We start from the raw sequence: 23,440 nt of genomic DNA on the forward strand, positions 1-23,440 counted from the left end.
GCATGGAGGGGATTGTAACCATGGCAATGAGATGATATACGATAGGATGAATGTAAAACTAATGTTCTCCCATGTAAACTGTCACATAATTCACAATAAATCATTTAAGAAAAAAAAAAAATAAATAAACTATTAATCAGGCTGTTGTTGTTGTTAGTGCCATCGAGTTGGTTCTGACTCATAGTGACCCCATATGGGGTTTCTGAGAAGCAGCTGGTGAACTTGAACTGCCGACCTTGCAGTTCAAACCAATTTTGCAATCCAGCACATTAACCCACAATACCACACCAGGACTCCAATTAGTCAGGTTACTGGTCTCCAAATCATGACATCCCTTAGGAGGTGCAATTGGTTAAAATGCTCACCTGCTATCCAGCACAAGTTGGAGATTTGGAGCCACACAGAGACTCTTTGAAAGAAAAGGCTTGGTGATCAGGGAAAAAATCAGTCACTGAAAACCCAAGAAATACAATTCTACTCTGTCACATTTGGGGTGGCCAGGAGTTAGAATCAATAAAATAACAACTAGTTCTCTAAAGCTCACCAATTGAGGCCAAATGTTTACCCTAGAACTCTGATTATTGCTAGGTTTTAATTAATTTGCCTGGGGCAATCAATTGTTTGACCTTAAGTCTTCAGGTCATACACTAAATGCCATATCTCTTTATGGCTTTATAAAACTTTCATTTTATATAAACTATAGTATTCTATTTTAGGAGTCCTGGTGTGATGCTGTGGGTTAATGCACTGGACTACAAGGTCAGTTTGAACCGCAAGGTTGGTGATCCAAGCTTACCAGCCACTCCTTGGAAACCCTATACAGGGTCATTATGGGTCAAAACTGACTGGATGGCACTTAACAACAACAATAATTCTATTTTTACTTGCTGGTTTTTTCTACGCTACAGCATTTATCCTGATTTTTTTGTGTTGTTTTGGATCTTTTAAAACTCCACTCAAAATGATGACTTAATGCTTGAAGGCTATGAGAATTGATGAGAATTAAGAAAACAGATTTGTTAACTCAGGTGAGAGGGATTATCAGGGAGGCTGTGAGTCAGAATGAGAGATTTGTAATTTACACTTTACAAAATTTCTGTATTGTTTAACTTCTAATAAGTATATATGTAATTAAAATTAGTTTGAGCTTTCAAAAATGAATTAACAAAACCTCTTTCTCTTAGTGATTCTTTCCTTATCTCAGAGAGTTCTAAAAGCAAAAGTAAGTAATTCTGAAACACAGTATATTTAGACCAAGAACCAAAGGGCATTAACTGAACCACCCATGCTTTCACCGTTGAAGTGCCTGAGAGCTGAGTTCTCAAGTGTTTACAGTCTACATGGGGAGACAAGATAACCAAACAAACATGAAGGAACAGTACAAGATAGCACATGCTGCAACACTGACATATACAATGTTTATGTTACTGTTGTATATGTTAACTTATACAATAACTCATAGAAGGTCGGCACTTCAAACTCACCAGCTGCTCTGTGGGTGAAAGATGAGGCTTTCTGTTCCCATAAAGATTTACAGTCTCTGAAACCCTACTCAGAGTCACTATGAGTCAGAACCTGCTCCATGGCACTCAAGAACCACAACAAGGAGTTGGGAATTGGAATATGAGGCTGTTAAGAGCTACATGACAGGAGAGAGGCTTCATGATGGACTTGAGCTGGTCTGGGAAGGGCAGAGGTTGGAGGACAACAATCAAGGCAAGTACAGGGATAAACTTGAGCAAAGGTGGAGGAGATATACTTTGTTTCTACTTAGTTTCATTGGGGAAGCAATGACTTCCAAATAGTTGTTCTAGTCTAGAGGCGGGAGTCTTGTCTTCTACAGCATCATCTCTACCAATTATCTGAGCTAAACCTGAGGCTTGGTCAGGAAATGATGAAAAGTCTCTCTCTGAGGGCCGATACCCAGGTCTCTTTCATCCTGGATGCTGGTGCCTTTTACTCAGACCCCAGATCTGGATCATAATTTCTGAGTCACTCCAAATCCACAGCTGAGCAGAGGAACTGGTGCACAGCAGATTTTTAATGTTCGTCGAATGGCTGATTACCAATAATGACCCTTTCAGGCCAGATCTTCCTTGCTTTGGCTCCTGAAATCCAGGCTTCAGCTTCCTGAGTTCACCTGTGCCATGAACCCTTACAGGCATTCCACAGTCTAATAAAGAGAATGTTCTGGATGGTTCCCTCCTCTTCTCTTCTTTCTCTCTCTAATTCCTCTTCCACTATTTTTCAATTATTTGGAGGCTTGTCCAACTTACTATTTTGTCCCTGGGATATATTTAGTGCTTGTAACTTACTCTGGTCTATGGATCAAACAATAACTAAAAGCAACTATTATTATTATTAAGTGCCTCCCAGTTGATTCCAACCCACAGCGACCCTGTTTAATGTTTCCGAAGAGCAACTAATGAGTTTGAGCCGCCGACCATGTGGTTCAAATCAACCTTGCAGTCCAGTGCTTATCCTACAGCGCCACATTTATAGGGCATGACTTATGTTCCAGGTCTTGTGCTACATAAAGGTAGTTAAGTCTTTTCCTCTGCCAAGTCACACAGTTAAAAAGCTATTATCATTCTACTCTGACATGCATGGCAATCCCTATGTTCTATAGGTTTGCAACTGTTGATATTTCATAAGTAAATCACCAGGCCTTTCTTCCAAGGAGCCTCTAGGAAGACTTGAACTTCCAACTTTCCAGTTAGGAGCTGAAGTCTTAATCATTTGTACCACCTGAGGGGCTCCATTCCTATTCACAGGTAGGAAAAAGGAGGCTTAGAGAAAGTTGTAAAGTAGGGATTTGAACCACGGGCTACCCCACTCCATAGTGAACTGAGGGATGGGCGGCCTTGTTATAGAAGATGCATTTGGTGAATGGGACAACCAGATGACGGCCTTGAAGTCAAGACAGAAGAATTGGTGTTTGATGCAATAGGTGCTGCAGAGTCATTGTAATTTTGTAAGCCTAACAATAGCAGGAAAAAAAAATTATAATTTAAATCTCTGCATTTTAAAAATATAGTTCTTATCTGTTTAAACATTTGGTCATTTGTAAAACAGGTTCGCCTATGTTCTCTTATGTTTCTTCTTTATTCCAACAGCATCAGGAAAGAATGTTGCACATGATGGTGCAACATACAGCCAAAACCTGCGAACACCATAAATGCACACTAAGAGAGACATGCCTACCTAAATGGTGCTACATTAATGTGACATGAAATTGGCATGGTTAATTTATTATAATTAATTAAAGTGAAGAGGACTTGAAGCACTTATTGATGAAGATCAAACACTACAGCCTTCATTCAGCATGGATTACACCTCAACATAAGAAAAAAAAAATCCTGCATATCACAAGTTGTTAGTGAGTCTTCCACCAATCCGGATGCCACATTCTTCTACATATAGTCCAGCTTCTTAGATTATTTGCTCTTAGATTATTGTTGTTGTCGTCAAGTGCCCTTGGAGTCATTTCAAACTCATAGTGACCCTGCAGATGGTTTCCAAGGAGTGGTTGGTGAGGTTAAGCTGCCAACCTTGTGGTTAGCAGTCCGGTGCTTATCCTACAGTACCACACAGATTTAATAGATATGGTGAAAGGATATAACCCTATAATACTTTTCCTGATTTTTAAATTGTGCAGTATCCCCAGTTCTATAGCAACAAATGCCTCTTCGTCTATGTGCAGGTTCTACATGAGTATAATTAAGAGTTTTGGGATTCCCATTATTTGCAATGTAAGTATAACATGTTATGGTCCACACAGTCAAATGCCTTTGCACAGTCAATAAAATGCAGTTAAACATCTTTCTGGTATTCTCTTCTTTCAGTCAAGATCCATTTGACAGCAGCAGGGATATCCTCTATTCCATGTCATTTTCTGAACCCTGTGTGAATTTCTGGTAGTTGTCTGTTGATACTCTGCCGCAACTGTTTTTGGATTATCATCAACAAAAATACTTGCCTTGCATGCAATATTAATGACATTATATAACGATCTTCACATTCAGTTGGATCACCTTTCTTTGGAATAGATGCAAATATTAAATTTAATCAACAATTATTTTAAATTGATGAATTTAAAAAAAAAAAAAGGTATAGTATATCCACTCCGTGGGAGAAAGATGAGGCTTTCTACTCCCGTAAAGATTTACACCCTCGGAAACCCTGTACAGGGTTGCCATGGGTCGGAACCGACTCGACGGCACTTAACAACAACAACAACATATCCACTATACTTATTAACCAAAAGGAAACTAGAAATGCTTCAAATGGTTGTAACTGGAGTGGGATTTGTGTGACTGAGGGCTGGGGAGGAGCCTTTCATATTTTATATTGTATCTTCCTACCATTTGAAATAAGCCATGTGTGTATATCCTGTATACTGTTTAAAGCACAATTTTAAATTAGATTGGTATTAATACTCTGGATGGGAGCATGGTGGCTCTGTAGGATAAACGCTGGACTGCGGACCACAACATTGGTGGCTCAATTCACCTATCATTCCATGGGAGAAAGATGAAGCTTTCTGCTCTTGCAAAGATTTATAGCCTCAGAAACTCAGTCGCTCTGAATGGTACCAACTTGATGACACTTAACAGCAACAATGATATTCTGGATGCAAAAACGTCTACTTTAATTTTTTTTTAAATTTCACTAAGTCTCATGTTATGAAAAAAGGGACCATATTTAGAGGCTCGTAAAGGCAAGCGTTTCATTTATGGTACAAGAAAGTTTTTTTATAAGTATCCTATTTTCATATACAACATAAAAGTACTATAATAAATATTGTAAATGTTATATAAATAATAAGTAGTAGTAGTAGTTGTTGTTGTTGTTAAGTGCTATCTAGACTCATAGTGACCCTATAAAGGATTTCTGAGGAGCAGCTGGTGGGTTTGAACTGCTGACCTTATGGTTCACAATCCAGTGCTGATCCTATAGCACCACACCAGAAGTCGATATAAGTCATAGTACTAGTTAAGAGCTGTCAAGTCTGTTCAGACTCATAGCAACTCTGTATAGAGATTTCCCAAGGAGTGGATAATGGGTTTAAACTGCCAACTTGAGACTACCCGTCCAGTGCTTGCCACACCAGGACACCATAAATACATAAAGTGAACAATATTTGTAGTTGTTTGGATCTATTAGAATATTTAATTGTTTAATAAGCATTTAAGTGTCTGTCATTATTATGTCTTAGTTGAAAATCTCTTCAAAGAAACAATCTCATTTTATGTTGATATGTTGATATGTTGTTGCTGTTGTTATGTATCGTTGAATCAGTTCCAACTTATAGTGATCCTAAACACAACAGAATGAAACTTCACTACCCAGAGCTGATCCATCCTCACAACTGTTAAGCTTGAGTCTACTGCTGCTGCCACCGTGCCAATCCACCTCATCGGCGGTCTGTCTCGTTTTTGCTAACCCTTGGTATAGTAATAGAAAACACTGAGATATTTAATAGTGATCAATAAGCTGGACTGCAGTCAGTGCTTTTTTAATCTTCAACCAAATGGAATCAATAGGCCTATGACAACACCCGCGAGTAGAACTCATGCTAAAGCTTTCTGTAGAAAAACATCACAGAGGATTTGGGGAAACAATCTAAAGAACAGTCATTGCAAAAAGAATGTGCTCCGTTGCAAGAGCATTGCAAGCTTTTGATCCATTGCAAGAGCTGAACAGTGCCAGTATGTGAATGCATAATTAGGCAGGGAAAATTTCATTACAAAGTAAATTTTGGCTCATTTTTGACAAGCAAAAAATTCCCCTTATGGCTCCTTTTGAAAAAATTATTATACCTTCCTTTCATCAAAATTTTGCCAATTCTGCATTTCTGTCAAGAGCATTTAACATATTTATTTAGGTTGTCTGTTTTCTACCTCACTAAAGTAATGGAGACCTTTATTTAAATCATACCCATTAACTTATATAACGCATACACATGTAGTGGCTGTGTGCCGTGGAGTCGGTTCCGACTCCTAGCGACCCTGTACAGGGTTTCCGAGGCTGTAAATCTTTATGGGAGCAGAAAGCCTCATCTTTCTCCCTCGGAAGAGCTGGTAGTTTCAAACTGCTGAACTTGTGGTTTGCAGTCCTATTCATAACCACTACGCTACCAGAGCTCCTGCATACACATATAAGGTCTCCATATTTAAGAGCAGCACTTTCCTCTTTCTGCAAGACATGAGACAAGAGGCTAGTTAGTAATGATAGAAACAAAACTGAAGTAGAGGAAGGATAGTTAGGAGATTCACAATAGGTGATACAACCTTCCTGAGTGGGCTACAGGGATGTGAAGAGAGGAGTCTTGCGACCATCAAAGTTAAAGTTCACAATGGATTAAGAATTTTGTGGAACAGAACTCAAGGCCCCTTTGATGTAGATCTACTATCAAATAATAGATGGCTAATTTGTTGAAAATAAATACCTTTCATGAAATTGAAGCCGACCCTGCAATTCAAACCAAACGTACGGTCCAGTGCTTATCGTACAGTGCCACCGATGCTCAAAAATGTTTGTCAGGTTGCGTAAGATGACAAAAAGTTTCTTCTTGAAGCAGAAGTAGCAGAGTGATGTGGTTAAAAACATGATCATGGTAACCACTTTATGAGGTTGATGTAGGAGTATGAGTTAAGAATATGTTTTTAAGGCACTTAAATTGTTCCAGCCATGTGGCGAGTACTCTGTATTAGCTACCTTCATTATCACCAGAAGTATTACAATAAATACACAGTTAATTCTGTTTCTAAGTGACCAGGAGGATGGTTTGAGTTCCAGTTGCCATATACCATAATAGTTGTGACCTTGTTTATATCATTTAACATTTTGTAACCTCATTAGTAGTATCTGTCTCCCATTACATGGTTGTTCAAATGAGAAGATTTATGTGAAAGTGCTTTATGTATCATAGAAGACTTTAGCAAGCACACGGTATCTATCAGGAAACAACTAACGTTCATCAGTTTATTGAGTTCATATACTGAATCCCTGTTTTGTTGTTGATGATGTCATTGAGTCCGTTTCGTCCCATGGTGACCTCATGTGGCAGAACAGAACCACTCCATAGGATATTTTATGGGGTCCTGGTGTGGTGCCGTAGGATAAGCAGTGGACTGCTAACAACATGGTGGGCAGTTGAAACCCACTAGCTGCTCCTTGGAAACCTTAATCAGGGTCATTGTGAGTCAGCTCTAACTCAAGGGCACTGAACAGCAACAATAATCTTTTACCAGGTCTTTCTCCCTCAGCTGCTGGGAAGCTTCAAACTGCCAGTCTTTTGGTTAGCAGCTAAGTGCATCACCACCATGCATTAAGGCTCCTATCCCCTATCTCGAACCCCTAGAAATCTTGAGGATCAAGTATTAATTTAAATACATGTTATCCATTATCTATGCAAAAAAAAAAAAAAACAAAAACAAACCCATGCTGCTTTAGGATTTTAGGTGGGAAGGAATTTTCTCTATTTCTGTATGAGAAAATACAATCGTAGAAGGTGAAGTGTTACTGAGCCTGAGGCTTTTTGGTGGAGGTGGGAAGAAAGGGTGTTCTAGGGAGCAAGAGCACAGGGGGTGGGGAAAAAATCCAACCAATTTGAATGCCATGGCATATGTAATGAATGTAATGGCTCAGAGGTGTGCACTCGTAAAATCAGCTTCCCCCTGTTCTTAAACCCACCTCTCCATAACCAGGCAGCCTGCTGCTGCACCCGGAATTTACTGCCATGCACAACTATAAACATTGTACTAATGGTAGCACTGCCTGAGAACGGTCATTTGAGAGTGCAGTGTATGCAGTTTGAGGCCAAAGGCAATATTTTCTACTCTCTACACACCCCAGGGCACACACTATAATCTAATATAGGGTAAAGGTACAATAATAATTATTATCAAAAGTAAACAATCAACTCCACAGACCGACGGCTCTTTCAAACATGTTTTCTAGTCTCTGTTTCCTCTCAGATGTATGGTTATTGTACACCTGGAAAAGCCCCAAAGTGATAGCCAGAAATCTGCCACCACCACCCCTTCTGCTGTTCCTGCCATCAAGTTTAATTGTGTTTGCTCAATTCGAAGCCAAACTCATATGCAGTATATTTAGATGGTTAAAATAACAGAGCACTCTACTATATTCACAGAATATTCTCAGCACCACAATTCTTGGGAATTATTCTGGAATAAATAAGGTAAAGAGAAAGAAGCAACATAAATTTGTTCCAGCGACAAAGAAAACAATATCAGAATGGCAATCTGGAGATTCGCCATGAATGAAGGAGTAGAGTGTTCCTTTTGGTGAACTTGCCTGCAAATGCAATCACCTTCTCATTTGGTATTCTGGATTTATTTTAATGTGAGTGAGAAAGAAAGAAAGAAACTAATAGCAAGAAACTGAAAAGTACTATTATTATTTCAAAAGATCAATGTACAATCACTGCACTTACTCTTATAAAGCATTAAAGGTAAAGTTGTAGTACTGATATATGTGTTGATTTTCTGAACCTCTAAGGAGTCTTTATTTTCCACAATGGCAAATTCTCTAAGTTGAAAGGCATATATCATTTACATATATATTCTAGATCACCTTGCTGAGGCCCCAGCTAATACGTATTTCTTCAAATACCTTGACAATCACTTCTAATTAATTTGCTGAGGCACTTGTGCCTATTCGTTCCATTAAGTTTTTCAACTTGCGTTTTTAGTATCAGTTAACAAATAGGAATCCTATCATATATGTAAAAGTTGTGGTGGTGCAACAGTTAAGCATTCGGCAGCTCACCAAAAGGTTGGTGGTTCAAACCCACTTAGCAGCACTGTGGGAGAACTATGTGGTGATCTGCCTCCTCAAAGATTACAGCAACAAAACCCTATGGGGCAGTTCTACTCCATTACATGGAGTCACTACAAGCTGGAATTGATTCAATGGCACCCAAGAACATCACTCCTATGTCAAAAGATCCCTGAATCATGAAGGAATGAATAGAATTTGTTGTTGTTGTTGCATGAACTGAATCGATTGATTAAAAATAAAGATCAGCTTCTTGCATTTTTAATCTGAACCAAACGTCTAATAAACGAAATAAATAAATAACAGGCATTTTTAAACATGTTGTTATTGTTCAGTGCCTTGGAATCAGGTCTGACTCAGCAACCCCATATTGTTTTCCAAGGAATGACTGGTGAATCTAAAATGTCGATCTTTCAGTTAGCAGTCCAGTGCTTATCCTACAGCCCCACACCATGATAGCTCTTAATTAACATTATTTTCAGGCAAATTTGGAAAAGATTAGGAAATGTATATATTATGCACACAGATAATTTTTACTTGAGATTTCCCAGAGTGTGCGTGTCACACCAATATGACTGTTAAAGAGCATATTTAAAGAGTGCCTACTCTGTAGCGTAGTGGTTATGAGTCGGGCTGCCAACCTCAGGGTCAGCAGTTCAAAACTACCAGCGGTTCCTTGGGAGAAAGATGAGGCTTTCTGCTCCTGTAAAGATTTACAGCCTCGGTCACTATGAGTTGGAACCGACTCCATGGTACTTAATAACAACAACAACTCTGTGCTTCTCTGTCAGAGATGACTTTTTTCCTTTGCATTCTTATTCTTCATGTGTTCACAAATTCATTCAACAAATATTACTCAGAGCTTACTATGAGCTCAAGGACTCATTTAGGTACTAAGGAAACAGGTGGAATAAGATAGGTAAGGCCCTAATCTCGTGGAATTTATATTCTCCCATGAGGGGGATGTGCATTATCCTGTAGTGCCACACAAGGAGTCCATAATGATTATGATTTCATTTTAAAGATGATGAAATCCAAAGTCAAACCGTTGTGATAACTTTTGTAAGGTAACTGGACTGGCCTGAGAACCCAAGAGATTTGCACATATCCATCCTGTTTGGGGAGTGAGGGGGATCTGGTTCACTCCAAGCATTTATGGTCTTGGGGGAGTAAGTTCACAGGTGGGCTGTTTATTATACTGAAACTTAAGACCAGGCACAAAGGTATTTTAGGAAATGAACAGGAAGCATTTGCTTCTCCTGAACTTTTTCCTACCTGTATGTCGTTGTGGTTGTTAAGTACCATCAAGTCGGTTCTGACCCATAGTGACCCTGTGTAAGGTTTCTGAGGAGCAGCTCGTGAGCTTGACCCGCCGACCTTGCAGTTCAAATGGTTTTGCAATCTGGCACATTAACCCACAGCACCACACCAGGACTCCATAGTATAGATAAGTTCATTTTCTCTCAAACATTATGTGCTTAGACAACATTCCCAACCTCATACATTTACTAGACCATTGTTGTTGTTGTGTAGCAATAAATTAGTACAGATGGATCACCAATAAAACAAGCAACAGAAACAAGTTCCTTGTTTAATTAGTGGGTTCTTCTGGCATACTTAGCTGAGCTGCTCTGAGTTTTCTCCTCTGGTCTTGGTTCTGCCTGAACTGTGAACCTTAAGGTCAGCAGTTCAAACTCACCAACTGCTCCTTGGGAAACCTATACAGGGGTTGCTATGAGTGGGAACTGACTCGATGGCACTGAACAACCACCACAATGGTAAGAAATGTCACTTTGCCAATGTAGAATTGGTATATCCATAAGTCTCAATCTAAAATCTCAATGTTCTGTAGTGTTACTTTCAAATACGTATATTCTACACAACCAGCACTGTCACACCTTCAACACACTAAAATGAAACCAGAATCTCTCAGATAAGTCCACACAGAAGTGTCTTTTAGAGGTAATAACAGAAATAATTTCCTTACCAGTTCAATGTTAATCACATCTCATAAACAACAGTCTTAAAATAAAACGGAAGGTGCTAGAAGAGATTAAAAACTCTCAGGTGTCTTTCATCCTTCTAAGGTAGATCAATTATGTTCATTGTAGCTTGTGGTGTGTGATAGTTTAGAATAGAATGCTTTTCATGCCATTCTTTGAAAAATCTAAGGTTCATATTAAGATGAGACTCTAGCTGTTTCTATTAAAAATTTATGACCTTTTTCCAAGAGAACTGTTTTGACCTGTTATTTCTGGCTGAATTTGTGGGAGTTCTTTCCTTCCACTTACAAGTGCACATAGTATCTCAGGGGAATAGAGTTTAATAGCTAGTGATCTAATGAAGTATATATAAAGTTGTTAAACAAAAATAACAATACGTATTTTTGCTTAAAACACAAATTCACTTAAGAGTGAATATTATACAGTAAGTTTTGAAGGATGTGCCAATATCTTTCCTTCTTGCCCCTAGAGCACCATTTAGTGGATTGGAAGAAGCAATTTGTAGTTGAAAAAAATGTAGTAGTACAATATCATAGTAGAGTTAATCTACACAACACAAATCTTTCCAGATAGCATAAAAACAAAAACAAAAGATAAATTATCTCTTGATTAGTTTGTTTCTAGAAGGACATCTAACATTATATAAAGATAATTTCAGCTCAACAAGAGCCTGGCCTCTCCTCCACCACCAAGCCCCCTCCCCATCTCTCACCTCTCCAAGCAACTTTGGGAGAGGACAGGTGCATCAGTGGGGGACTTCTGCATGGACATGGTACATTCCAGACAGCTAGCTGCCAAGCAACAAGCTTGCTGCTGGGAGAAGGCTCTGCTCTTAGCCTGGAAGTTTCTAGATGGTTCAATTCTTCCCATAATAAGTGCATGATCTTAATTCAGGGGTGAAATATTAAGAAGCCCACTGTGACCATATATCTAAGCCACAGCTTTTATTGGCAATAAAACTGCCTTTTTTTTTTTTTTTCAACCTCCATTAGGGAAATACTACAATCTTTCTTTCTCTTATATATTCTTATATGTACCCCGATTGCTCAAGGATAGTTTGACAATTCTACTATGTCATTGTCATTTCAGGAAAAATGATATCTAATATTTTTGCAAAAAGATAAGAGAATACAGTTTACATCACAAAGATGGGATAGATTTTTCTCATACTCAGCTATAAGCAAATACATGATACTTAAGCAATAAAAAGAATCACACAAATATATCTTATTTGAAAATGTGAAGTTTGACAGGAAAATCCAATTTTTAAAAATGTAAACTTCCAGTTTTTCATTGAAAAATAAAGGTATGAAAATGTTAATTGATGCAAAATACAAAAAAAAATTCTGTGTAAAACAAATTGTATGTGTGAGCTCCTAGGCTGAAATTGGATTATAATTTTAGTGGGTTGCCCTGTTGTACCAAAATAACTGGCTGAAAAGTGAAAAATTCAATCATGACAGTTTTACTTATATGTTTCCCTTGACTAGACTAGCTGATTTGACTTGGCATTTTGTATGCATTCATTAAATTGTTTGTAAACAAAGGTATCTTTTAATAGTAACATTCACATCCCTAACTTTTGATGTTTACAGTTCTAAACTATTAAAAACGCAACGTCAAATATACTTGAAATTCAGATGAAAATCAACTGAGTTTATCTCTGATAAGAATTTAACTGCCCTTGGCAAATGCTTACTACAGAGAAACAACATTTAGAAATTGAATTTCATAAACCTTTAGCCATTCTTTTTAGAAGAGAGACCAGAGAGGGAGAAAAGAAAAGAGATTCCCCTTCTGATGTTTTTACTTTTCTCAAAAACATGCTGGTAAATGTATACAGGTTTATATATATATCTTTTTTCCCCAACCAGACTCACAAGATTCCCAACCTTATTACCTGTTTTTGAGCAGTGTACTGAAGGTCATTTTATCCAGTCTCAAATAGTTTGGCAGCAAGTTTGACCAATTCCAGTTCCATTTTATGATGGCTGACTGTTGATAAATGAGAAGACGCTATTGTTAGTTATTAATCAGAGTTAATATGATCAGTAAATTAAAGCTCCAGCTGTGATAGACTAACTAAGAAGGAGGGGGGTCCAAAACAAGGACTTAGACAGATAACATCAATCATGTCCACAGAAGAAGATTTTATCCCAATAAGACAGCAATTAATTTATAAATCCATTTGGGGATATAGTCATTATTTATAAAAATATAAATCAATTTCTTGAGTAGTTATTCTTCCAAGTATTAATGGCATTTGCTCAAAAAGTTTCTCTGAGAGGGTGACTCTTTGAAACGCAAATAAAATAACTGGTGACTTTTCATAGATCATAGTAATGCATAGTTTCTTTCAACACCTAGAAGTTTGATTTGAAAAAACAAACTATCTTGGAACCATTAAATTTCAAATGATGAGACACAGCTTTATTAAGGTAAAATGTTAATGCTCTTTGGTTAATGCATGCATTAAAGGAGAGATCGCAAGGACTTGTAAATATCAATAGCATAAATTATTTTTTTTCTCATTTAATAATTTCACAATGAAGGAAGAAAATCACTACTCAAAAGAATATCATAATTCAGAACTCAATAAAACATGTCATTTAAGTGTAGTAAGGGTAATTTCACAGGTACAATGATTATTTATGGTTTGGAGCAATCTAATGTACAATGCAGGAGAGCAGCCAATAAACAAACTTATGCGATCTATTTGGTTTTAAAGTATTATAGATGCTTATGCCCCTTATAACTAAAGAGTTTTGATAATAAGAGTCCAGACAGATGTTTAAAATCCAACAAGAACTATCCCCTGTCACCTGCTGATTAATCGAGCACTACAATCCTGTCATGCAGCAGGAGAATTCTGCTCTGGGTTGTCAGCATTTGAAGGTCTTATTCTACTACAGTATTGATGAATGTAGACTAGGGCTGTAACAGGCATGGCAAAAATATTATCTGCATCCTGAATTAGGCCATTGTTTTAATTCTTATTTTCGTCAGAGCTCTAGGTCAAGCAATCCTTCTCTTCTGCCCTGTTAGTTCAAATTGTCTGTCAAGAACCTTCTGGAAAAAGTCACCAAACAAAGCAAAAGCAACTTAACATTTCAAGTACTTTGATATAAAGATGGTCTTTTTAATATAACTAGTGAAACATGCAATTTAAACTCTGACATAATCTGACATTGAAAAAATGTATGGTGTTTATCACACTGATTTTATTCAAAATACCCTGACTTTACGATAATTTGCAAATCCATTATAAATTTAGGAATGTGCTTGGGGTTATAAAAAAGCACATTTACCTCATGCGGCTTAAAATAGAAACTCAGTGTGCTATAAATAACTTTCAAGAAAACAATTTGCTAATTTACTTTATGCATTCATAAGGATTGCAAGGTATTTTGTGAGTGTGTTTTGGGGGTGGAAGGGTAGTGAATCAAGAAGGATGAAGAATGTTACCAAATGCCTGGTTCTTCAGACCTTCTATAGATACAGCTTAACAGATGTTCCTTCTGCCCCTGGTAAGCTGCCCTGTCAAAGGTTAAGTTTTACAGACTAAATCAGTGAATCCATTTGACAAATAAACAGAAGGTAAAATAACTTTTACCAAGTCAGTTTCTGCAGACCATGCAAATAAGAGCAAGATTTTTTGCTCATTAGCAAAATTTATGGGTAAATATTCAAAGGCAAGGCCTTTTTGTTTTTTTCTTACTTGTGTAACGGAAACACACATTTAAAATTAAATTTACCATTTAATGTCCACATACCTGATCTAGCATGTTTTCACTAAACACCTTATGCACGTGGAAAGGGTTAAAGGCAGAAGGCTGATCTTCCACACTCCTCAAGGTCATCTTTAAAGGTCGGATGGATAATGGCTTTTTCTCTGAGCCATTCATTGAAAACAACTGTTCTTTTAAGGATTCCTTCAAGGAAAAAAATCACAAGTTGTGACGGTACTGAGCATATATTCTTTTTAAAAATAAACTGATCAATATCCAAAATACCCTTTTAACACATTTGCTAGATTTTGGTGCATTACTTGACTCAGGACAGAATACATTTTCAGAGGCTACATAGCAGAGTCCCAATCAGCAATGCAATAAACCCATCAAAAAATAGGTCCAACTGGTATATGGTATAGATTAGAAGACCAATTAACATGGAATGTCTGTATGTTCAATATATCAGAATCTTTTTAACAGGCACTGTCTTTTCATGGGTTAACGTGTCTGGTTACCAAAACATCTTTCTTTTTTAATTCAGGTGCGTGATTACTCATGTTCCTACAAGATTGCTCATTTGTTCATTAAATTTAGTTGCTACTTACTCCAGGCTCAGCAGAGCACTGTTGGGTTCTTTTAAGTCAGTTCCAACTCATAGCAACCCCATAAAACACAGTAACTGTCCCGTAGGGTTTTCATGGTTGTAATCTTTATGGAGGACTCCTGGTGTGGTGCTGTAGGATCAGCAATAGACTGTGAACCACAAGATTGGCAGTTCAAACCCACCAGCTGCTTCTTGGAAATCTTATACAGGGCCACTATGAGTTGGGAACCAGCTCGACAGCACTTAACAACAACAACACAACAATCTTTATGAAAGCAGATCACACTGCCAACCTTTCCGTTAGCAGCCATACCTGTTGGACTGAGTGCATAACTGTTGGCCCACTATGATTTTCCTGTGACCAGGCATCTATCTCATTCTCTGAACAATTAACTTTTACACAAATTCCTCAACCCTGTGTTTGTGTTGTGCAATGAAGAGTATCTAGTTCAACAGAAGCTCAAAATTTCTAATTTTCTAATCCTCCAACTGCCAGTGACACCTGGGCAGAGTCAATTGACTACATTACACATCATTTTCCACCCTTAGCTAAATAAGGTGAACAATCCTAATCTACTTTATGGGACTCTTTCTGGAAAGAAACAAATTAAAATTACAAAAAAATCACCCCTAAATTATCAAATGCCAACTCTTCATAACCAAATTACTTAAAAATACAATAAATAGTCTTTGTCTGAGTTTCAGTATGTCACAGTCTAATTTTTCAAGCAAGATTAGGGGTAGAGCTTCAGCGGTGACCTAAAGAGTCTTTGCTCCTCAAAATCTTGTTTACAGACCAGCTGAATCAGCACCACAAGGAAAGCCTCGTGATCTACTTCTAAAAATCCACCAATGAAAACCCAATGGATCACAGTAGTCCCATTGTGCATGGGATTGCCATGAATCAGGGCCAACTTAGCCCCTAAAAACAAGTCCAACATCACTCTCAATGGTTGGCTCTGAAAGGTCTAAGATTGCACAAGGATGAGTGTTAGAATTAGGGAAAGAAGTCACATCTCTGATCTAGTTCACAGTGCTTCTATAATGTTATGAATCAAAAATACACACTACACTCACTATACAAGGCAAATTTCAAATCCTGAAGCTCTCAAAATAGAAAGAAACCATTACTGGACAAGAATGGTAGTCATTTCTTTAGTTTGCTGCTTGCTAACAATATCTCTCCGTTGTTGTTGTTATTAAGTGCTACCTATAGTCAGCTCTGACCCATAGCAACCCTGTATAAGGTTTCCAAGGAATGGCTGGTGATCTTGACCCTCTGACCTTGCAGTCCAGTGCATTAACCAGAAAGATTAATTCTATAGTGTCATCACATACACACACACACACAGGGCCTACTAAATGCTATAAGATAATGATATAACCATCAGAAAATAATGTTATGCCTAGAATTAGATATTGAACAAGAATAAAATATTTCACCACTATGATTTATGCAACTAAAATTTCAAGAAGAAGTAAATTACTCTATATTCATTGGGAAAAAATTACTTTGTTTTGGCTAATATAACTCCTCTCTTTGTTGTTGGGTGCTCTCAAACTGATGCACCTCATTGTGACCCCATGCCACAGAGAAGAACTGCTCAATAGGGCTTTCTGGACTTACAAGGTCAGATCACCAAATCTTTCTTCTATGGAGTCACTGGGTGGGTTCAAACCACCAACCTTTCGGTTAGCAGCCAAGAGCTTAACTGTTACAACACCAGGATCCTTAATTCCCCCTTACCTAGGTAATGTGGTTATGAATTGGGCTGTGAACCGCAAGGTCAGCAGTTCAAAACTACCAGCTGTTCCGCGGGAGAAAGATGAGGCTTTCTGCTGCTGTAAAGATTTACAGCCTCGGAAACTCAGTACAGGGTCACTATGAGTCAGAACCGACTCCACGGCACACCACCACCACCAGTGTATTTAGGGAGTCCTGGTGTGGTGCTGTGGGTTAACATGCCAGACTACAAAGCTGTTTGAATTGCATACAGGTTCACTATGGTTGGAATCAATTCAATGGCACTTCACAACAACTACAACAACAACAATAGTGTATTTAGACTTCTTTTGTTTCCACTATTGAAGAGGAGCAAGTGTTCTGAAGCAAATTGTGAACACAATGGAGTTTTCTCCCATCTTACTCTCTCTGACCTCTCTGCTATATTGACGCTTGTCACTATCAACCAGTTCCTGTGGAATCCTTTCTGATTCATGGTGTCCCACATGCATCAGAGTAGACCTGTGTGCTCTGTACTGTTATCAATGGTTATTTTTTTGGAAGGTGATCACTAAGCCTTCTTCTGAGGTGACTTTTGGTGGACTCAAACCTCCGGACATTCAGTTAGGAGTCAAACACTAACTGTTTATAACATGCAGGGATACCTAATGCTACTCCGTCTTAAAAGCTTAAGATTCCTTTTCTTCAACGGCACTTTAATCAGATTTACTGATAATCTGATATATTTCTTGAGATGGCTTCTACTCTTTCTTAAATATCCTCCCTCTGTAGTCAACTTCAAAGTTCATTTCTCTGTTCCTGGTCTGTCTGTCTAATTCTCTCCACTAAATCGCTCTGTCCATTTTATGAACTCAATGACAATATTCATTCAAGACTACCAGGTCAGAGTCACAATCTCATCAGTGTTCTGGGCCAAGATTTTCAACTACCAATTGAACATTTATGCTTAGCCATCTACCTTTAACTTAAAGATAAAACATCTATAAACCCATTTCCCCTCATAACATCTCTGTTTCTGTCAATGACATCCATTCTCTCTCTCACCCAAGGCCTATCCTCATATATGTCTCTGTATTTAAAGGACATTTTCAAATAATACATAGCAGCACATCTGAAGATGCTAAAGAGTCATAACACTACTTCTCAAATAAGCAAAATTCATAATGCTATTTCATCTACAATGCAACAATGCATCCCAGTGTCTATAAAAGCAGCCATAAATACTAATCACTTGTTGTTGTTAAGTGCTATCAAGTCATTTCCAACCCATAACAACCCTGTATAGGGTCTCCTAGGAACAGCTGGGGAGCTTGAACTGCCTACCTTGTGGTTCAAACTGACTTTGCAGTCCAGCGCATTAGTTCACAGTGCCACACCAGGACTCTAATCACATGTTGTTGTTGTTGTTGTTAGGTGCCATTGAGTTGGTACTGACTCATAGCGATCTTATGCACAGCAGAACAAAACACTGCCCAGTCCGGGGCCAACCTCACTATTGTTGCCATGCTTGAGCCCAGTGATGCTGACACTTTGCCAATCCATCTTGCCAGGGGTTTTCCTCTTTTCTCTGACCCTCCACCTTACCAAACATGATATCCTTCTCTAGTGACTGGTCCCTCCTGACAATATGTCCGAAGTATGAAAGACGAAGTTTGGCCATCGTGACCTCCAAGGAGCACTCTGACTGACTTCTTCCAACAAAGATCTGTTGGTTCTTTTGGCAACCCGTGGCACTTTCAATATTCTCTTCCAACACCATAACCCAAACACATCAATTATTCTATGGTCTTCCTTATTCACTGTCCAGCTTTCGCATGCATATGAGATTATTGAAAATACCATGGTTTGGGTCAGGCACACCTTAGTCCTCAAGCTGGCATATGTGCTCTTCAACACTTAAAACGTTCCTGTGCAGCAGATTTGCTTAATGCAATATGTCGTTTGATTTCTTGACTGCAAAGCACAGGAAAACAAATAGCTTCGAGGTTAGTTGATCAGAATGTGGTGGGTCAGCTGTGAAGTTTTATCTGTAGCAGATCTCACAGCACCCTTGTTGATAACCGCTGCTTCACAAGTACATGAATCCTATTAGGGAAGTACAGTCTTTGGAGCCCCGTAATGTACCCAATGACTGGTGGCCAATAAAGGTTCAACTTAATTTTTGTTAGTTTTCCTTAATTCTATTAGTGATAGTTGTTGTTAGGTGCTGTCCAGTGCATTCTGATTCATAGTGACCCTGTCTAGGGTCTCCAAGGCTGTAAATCTCTACAGGAGCAGAAAGCCTCATCTTTCTGCCTTGGAGTGGCCGGTGGGTTTAAATTGCTGACCTGTTGGTTAGCTGTCCAATGTTTACCCAATAACGCCACTTTAGTGAACTTTTACTGCTTTACAGGCCTTTTAAAACTATGACAATTCTATCAGTTTGGCAAAAAATCCCAGTCATTACTATCCTCAAGACTATGGTAATGCCAAGCATAATCAGATAGATATATGAGTATTGGCATGACAATGGGGGATTATCAGCCAGCCAGGACCACTTCTTGAGTTCCCCAAATAAATAAACCATACAAGGTCTGAGGGATCATTAACAAGGATAACTAGGTTGTGTTTCTGAGCTCTGGCACCTTGAAGACAGGGTCATTTCTCACAGCTATAAATTCCTCACAATTCTCTCAGGTTATCATCGACTCTATTGTTGTTGTTGTTGTTGTTGTTGTTAAGTGCTGTCTAGTCGACTCCGACTCACAGAGACCCTGTATAGGGTTTCCAAGGAGTAGTTCGTGGGTTTGAACTGCTGACCTTTTGGTTCCAAGTCCAGTGCTGATCCTACAGAGCCATACCAGGAGTCTGTTGAACATATTATGCTGTCAATAAACACCTGTTGGATGATGAACTAACTCTATGAAAGCCAGGAAGTAAGATTTACTTGAAGCATTGTTCACATAGATAATGGTGGGGAACACATTTATATATACCTGATTTTCTAAATGCTATGGTAGAATTTAATTCACTCCTCGCAAATTTATAGTTTTTAAGGCTTACTTTATCAAGAAGTATTATATCATCACATTATTCATGATGAGTTTTTATTAAAAAATACATTCATGTGCTTGTGAATTATAAACATGATTAGAAATGCTGCACAAACTTAGATACATGTGATCATTTTAAATGTAATTACATTTGAAAATTTGTATTATTTCAAGTAACTATTTTACATTTTTGCTCAAACAGCCAAAAACAAGCAAGGTCAGAGGCTTAACCCAGCAGAGAGGTGGAAAAGCATTAACATTGGTTCTAGTCAGTGTCCATGCATTAATGAATTTTCTTGGGTTAATCAGGTTATCAGGAATATGGTTCAATATTCTTCTGAAGCTTAAATCATTAGGTAAGAAGTCTCCCACTTCACCAACACAAGTTATGGTATCTCCAGGGGAAAGGCTACGTCTCTCTTCAGAAAATTCTTTATTTCACAAACACCAGATTTTTGACATCAGTCTAACGGTCAAAACACACAATTTCCAAACTATACCTCCAGTCTATACAATTCCAAACTGAACTGAGTTTATGAGCCATGTTATTGTTTAAATCATACAAATAAAACCTACGTTGTTTCAGTGAGGCTTTTACTGAACAAATGCAGAACAGCCGGGGCTGAATAGATTCTATTAATAATGCAATATTGAGTTTGGTATTGACTTTAAGAAGTATTATCACCTCCTTGACTAACCCTTAGCTGCCAGCAGACGCTGCCTCAGGCCAGTACACACCTAATTGCTCGGTAAAAAGGCCGTTTCCCTACCTCATTGAGCTGCATGATGTGATAAATTTGCCTCAGGTATTCGCTGCCACCTGGTTTGTGGCAGATATCCAGGACCATCATGTTTATTTTCTGCTCAGTCAGTTCAAGAGCAATATCTCCTTCTTCTAAAGCGGTGCTTTTCTCAATTGTTATAAATGCACTAATACAAAGAAAGCATAAGAATATCAGCAGTGAGGAACTGTAAAGATAGAAAATAATCAGAGAGATTGAGCACGGAGAGTCAATGTAAATCTCATATTCAAAGCACTCAAAAAGATTTTGTTCAAATCGGGTAAGCCTTACAAAACTACTGCAGCTCACATAAACAGTGCCTTAGAATTAAGCACCTGAAAGCATTTGTAAAAAGTGAATAGTTTCTTTTAAAACATTTCTTTATTGCATTTATACTCCTATCTATAAAACATTTCCCCATTACTGCAATTGTTGAAATTGCTATAATCATAGGATAAAAACAAAACATTTCTTTTTAAGAACATGTAAGAAATAATTTGTATTTTCTCTTTGAGGATAAAAAAGTATCTTTGATGCCAGAAATAGCTTTGGTATTCTGTCTTTTGTAGATGCCTCTTTACACCTGTCGTAGAGCACATTAAAGACTAATTAAAGTGTCAAAAGGGGGAGCCCATTATGCTAAATATAGGCTAGGTACTTCTTGGAGGTAAACTTACCATGGGGTATTTTAAATTGGCCTTTTGACACTTGTTGCTTTTTAAAAATGTCTGCCCCCTCTCCTGTTTCTTCTAACAGATACTTAACAAAAGTTACTACGCTGATTATTCAGCCATAAAAAGGGTCTCCCAGCACGACACCAAGAATGTACAAGTTATTTTTCTGAAACACTTCTCTTTTAAGAATCCATATGATTATTACTAATTTTAAACTTTACTTACATGGTAATAACGGATGACCAAAATGAAAAACAAAGTCCATAAAACAAATCTAAAACTACACCAGATCCCTACCCCAACCCCCCAAAATCATGACATTCAGCTTCCATCCTATACATTCCACACTAATTTTCTTATTACAATTTCTATTGGGATCAAGTTAGGCTTTGCAATTTAAGTATTCTTAAGAAAACTCGTGGTTTTCCAGTTTCCCAGACTAAATGAAATGTACTGTGGAGTAATCAGCTGTATACTGCAGTTCATTACTGAAATTTTGCCATGATTATAAAATTAGTTCTGCTAAGAGTCAGTGCCGCTGACCTGAAGACTGAACCAAATGATACCCAGCTGCTGGACATTAACTTTGATATTACTTCCACATGTAGCTTCAAAAATCCTTCTCAAACAACTAAAATAGGAACTTTAAAGTTAAAGAAGCCTTGCTAAAATTTAAAGCAAAATTTAAAATTTAATGAGCACCTCTCTTAAGAGGTATTCATTAGTTAAAGTAAATCTTTAAAGACCTTGTTACAACAGCCACAACAAAAGTTTTGCACAGAATATCTGTCTTTTTGAAGCTGCATACAAGTTGCAAGCAAAATTTCTTGTCAGGTTATGTAGAGGCTGACATTGAAAAGTTGAGGCCCTCTGACAAAGGAGTGTCTCAGTGTCAGTGCCTGAATTGTATCCTTTCCTGTCCATCACTGTGCAGGTGAAGCAAATGATTGGATTCAGTCAATGCTATGATTAATGAGTTCCTCTCTGGATTTGGGACTGCCTATCAATCATGTCATTAGGGAGAATGTGCCCTGAAAGAGGCAGACCTTAGCCAAGGAATAACTGCATTAATCTTAATCTGTATATGCACCCAGCCAGCCAAGTCAGGGTCACCATGATGAAAAACAATAATCTTCAACTCGACAAATTACTTTGCAAAGACAGACATTTCTTTACTTTTTGGGCTGTGTGTTCTCCAGAATCTAAGTTGACTGTTTACAGCTTGAGTATTACTACAAAGCGAAGGTTATTTTAATGAATAGTAATGCTTGCAGACAGTATGCAAGACAGGCAAGGCTTCCAGCTGCACCTTTCCCACTGCAGTAATTTCCACAATTTCCATCTAATCCAAGTTAAATCTGGACGCAAATGAAAGAAATCTAGCTAAATGTCATCAGGAAGTTCCATGATAATCTCGATGGCGAGTTAAGAGTTAATTTATCTTAAGAGAAGAACTATTTTGGTTTAATTGCTTACATTCTCGTTCTTCAAGAGAAAAAGATTATGGAAAATCTAAGGCAACATTCCACCAACATAGACATCATGGTTTAAAATACATTTTCCCTCATAGTATGGATCTGCAGACTAAATGATCACCGATTTATGAGAAATACTTACAAGTATATCAGGTAATCAATTTGAGACCAACTTCAATAGGAAACATACCTGTAGTGCCAGAAACTTGCAAAAGGGATTGCTATTCAAAGTGAGTCATTACATCAAGTTTTAACATTTTTCAAATAAATGCACTAAAGAACGTCAAATCTCTATTTTTATATATTGGTATCACTTGACAAATTGAGAAAGTGCATTGTGCTCATTTCAAAAATTATTCAGATCTTTGAGGGCTATCAAACGTTTTTAAAAATCAGCAATTCTTCAATTTTTAACATACGTTAAATCTTTTGCTTCATTATTACTAGTCAAATACTAGCTAAACACCGCTACTCTAGGGTACCATTGTACTCATAGTGAGTACTCATCCTATGAGACATTGTAGAACTGTCCCATGGGATGGCTAAGGCTGTAATCTCTACAGAAACAGACGGCGTCATCTTTCTTCAAT

General features: G+C 37.8%; 1 protein-coding gene across 1 annotated transcript in view; it reads right to left on the minus strand.

Annotated features, from left to right (window-relative positions):
* Window positions 1-23,440, minus strand: part of KIAA0825 (KIAA0825 ortholog) — a 645,731-nt gene that overhangs the window by 381,898 nt on the left and 240,393 nt on the right. The window contains exons 16-18 of the mRNA XM_006867876.1: window positions 20,690-20,849; window positions 14,578-14,740; window positions 12,709-12,799 (exon numbers count right to left, since the gene is read on the minus strand). Coding sequence (XP_006867938.1) covers window positions 12,709-12,799; window positions 14,578-14,740; window positions 20,690-20,849 — 414 coding nt within the window. The remainder of the gene's footprint in view (window positions 1-12,708; window positions 12,800-14,577; window positions 14,741-20,689; window positions 20,850-23,440) is intronic.

Source organism: Chrysochloris asiatica, unplaced genomic scaffold (genome assembly GCF_000296735.1).
Source record: "Chrysochloris asiatica unplaced genomic scaffold, ChrAsi1.0 scaffold00111, whole genome shotgun sequence".
NCBI lineage: Eukaryota > Metazoa > Chordata > Mammalia > Afrosoricida > Chrysochloridae > Chrysochloris > Chrysochloris asiatica.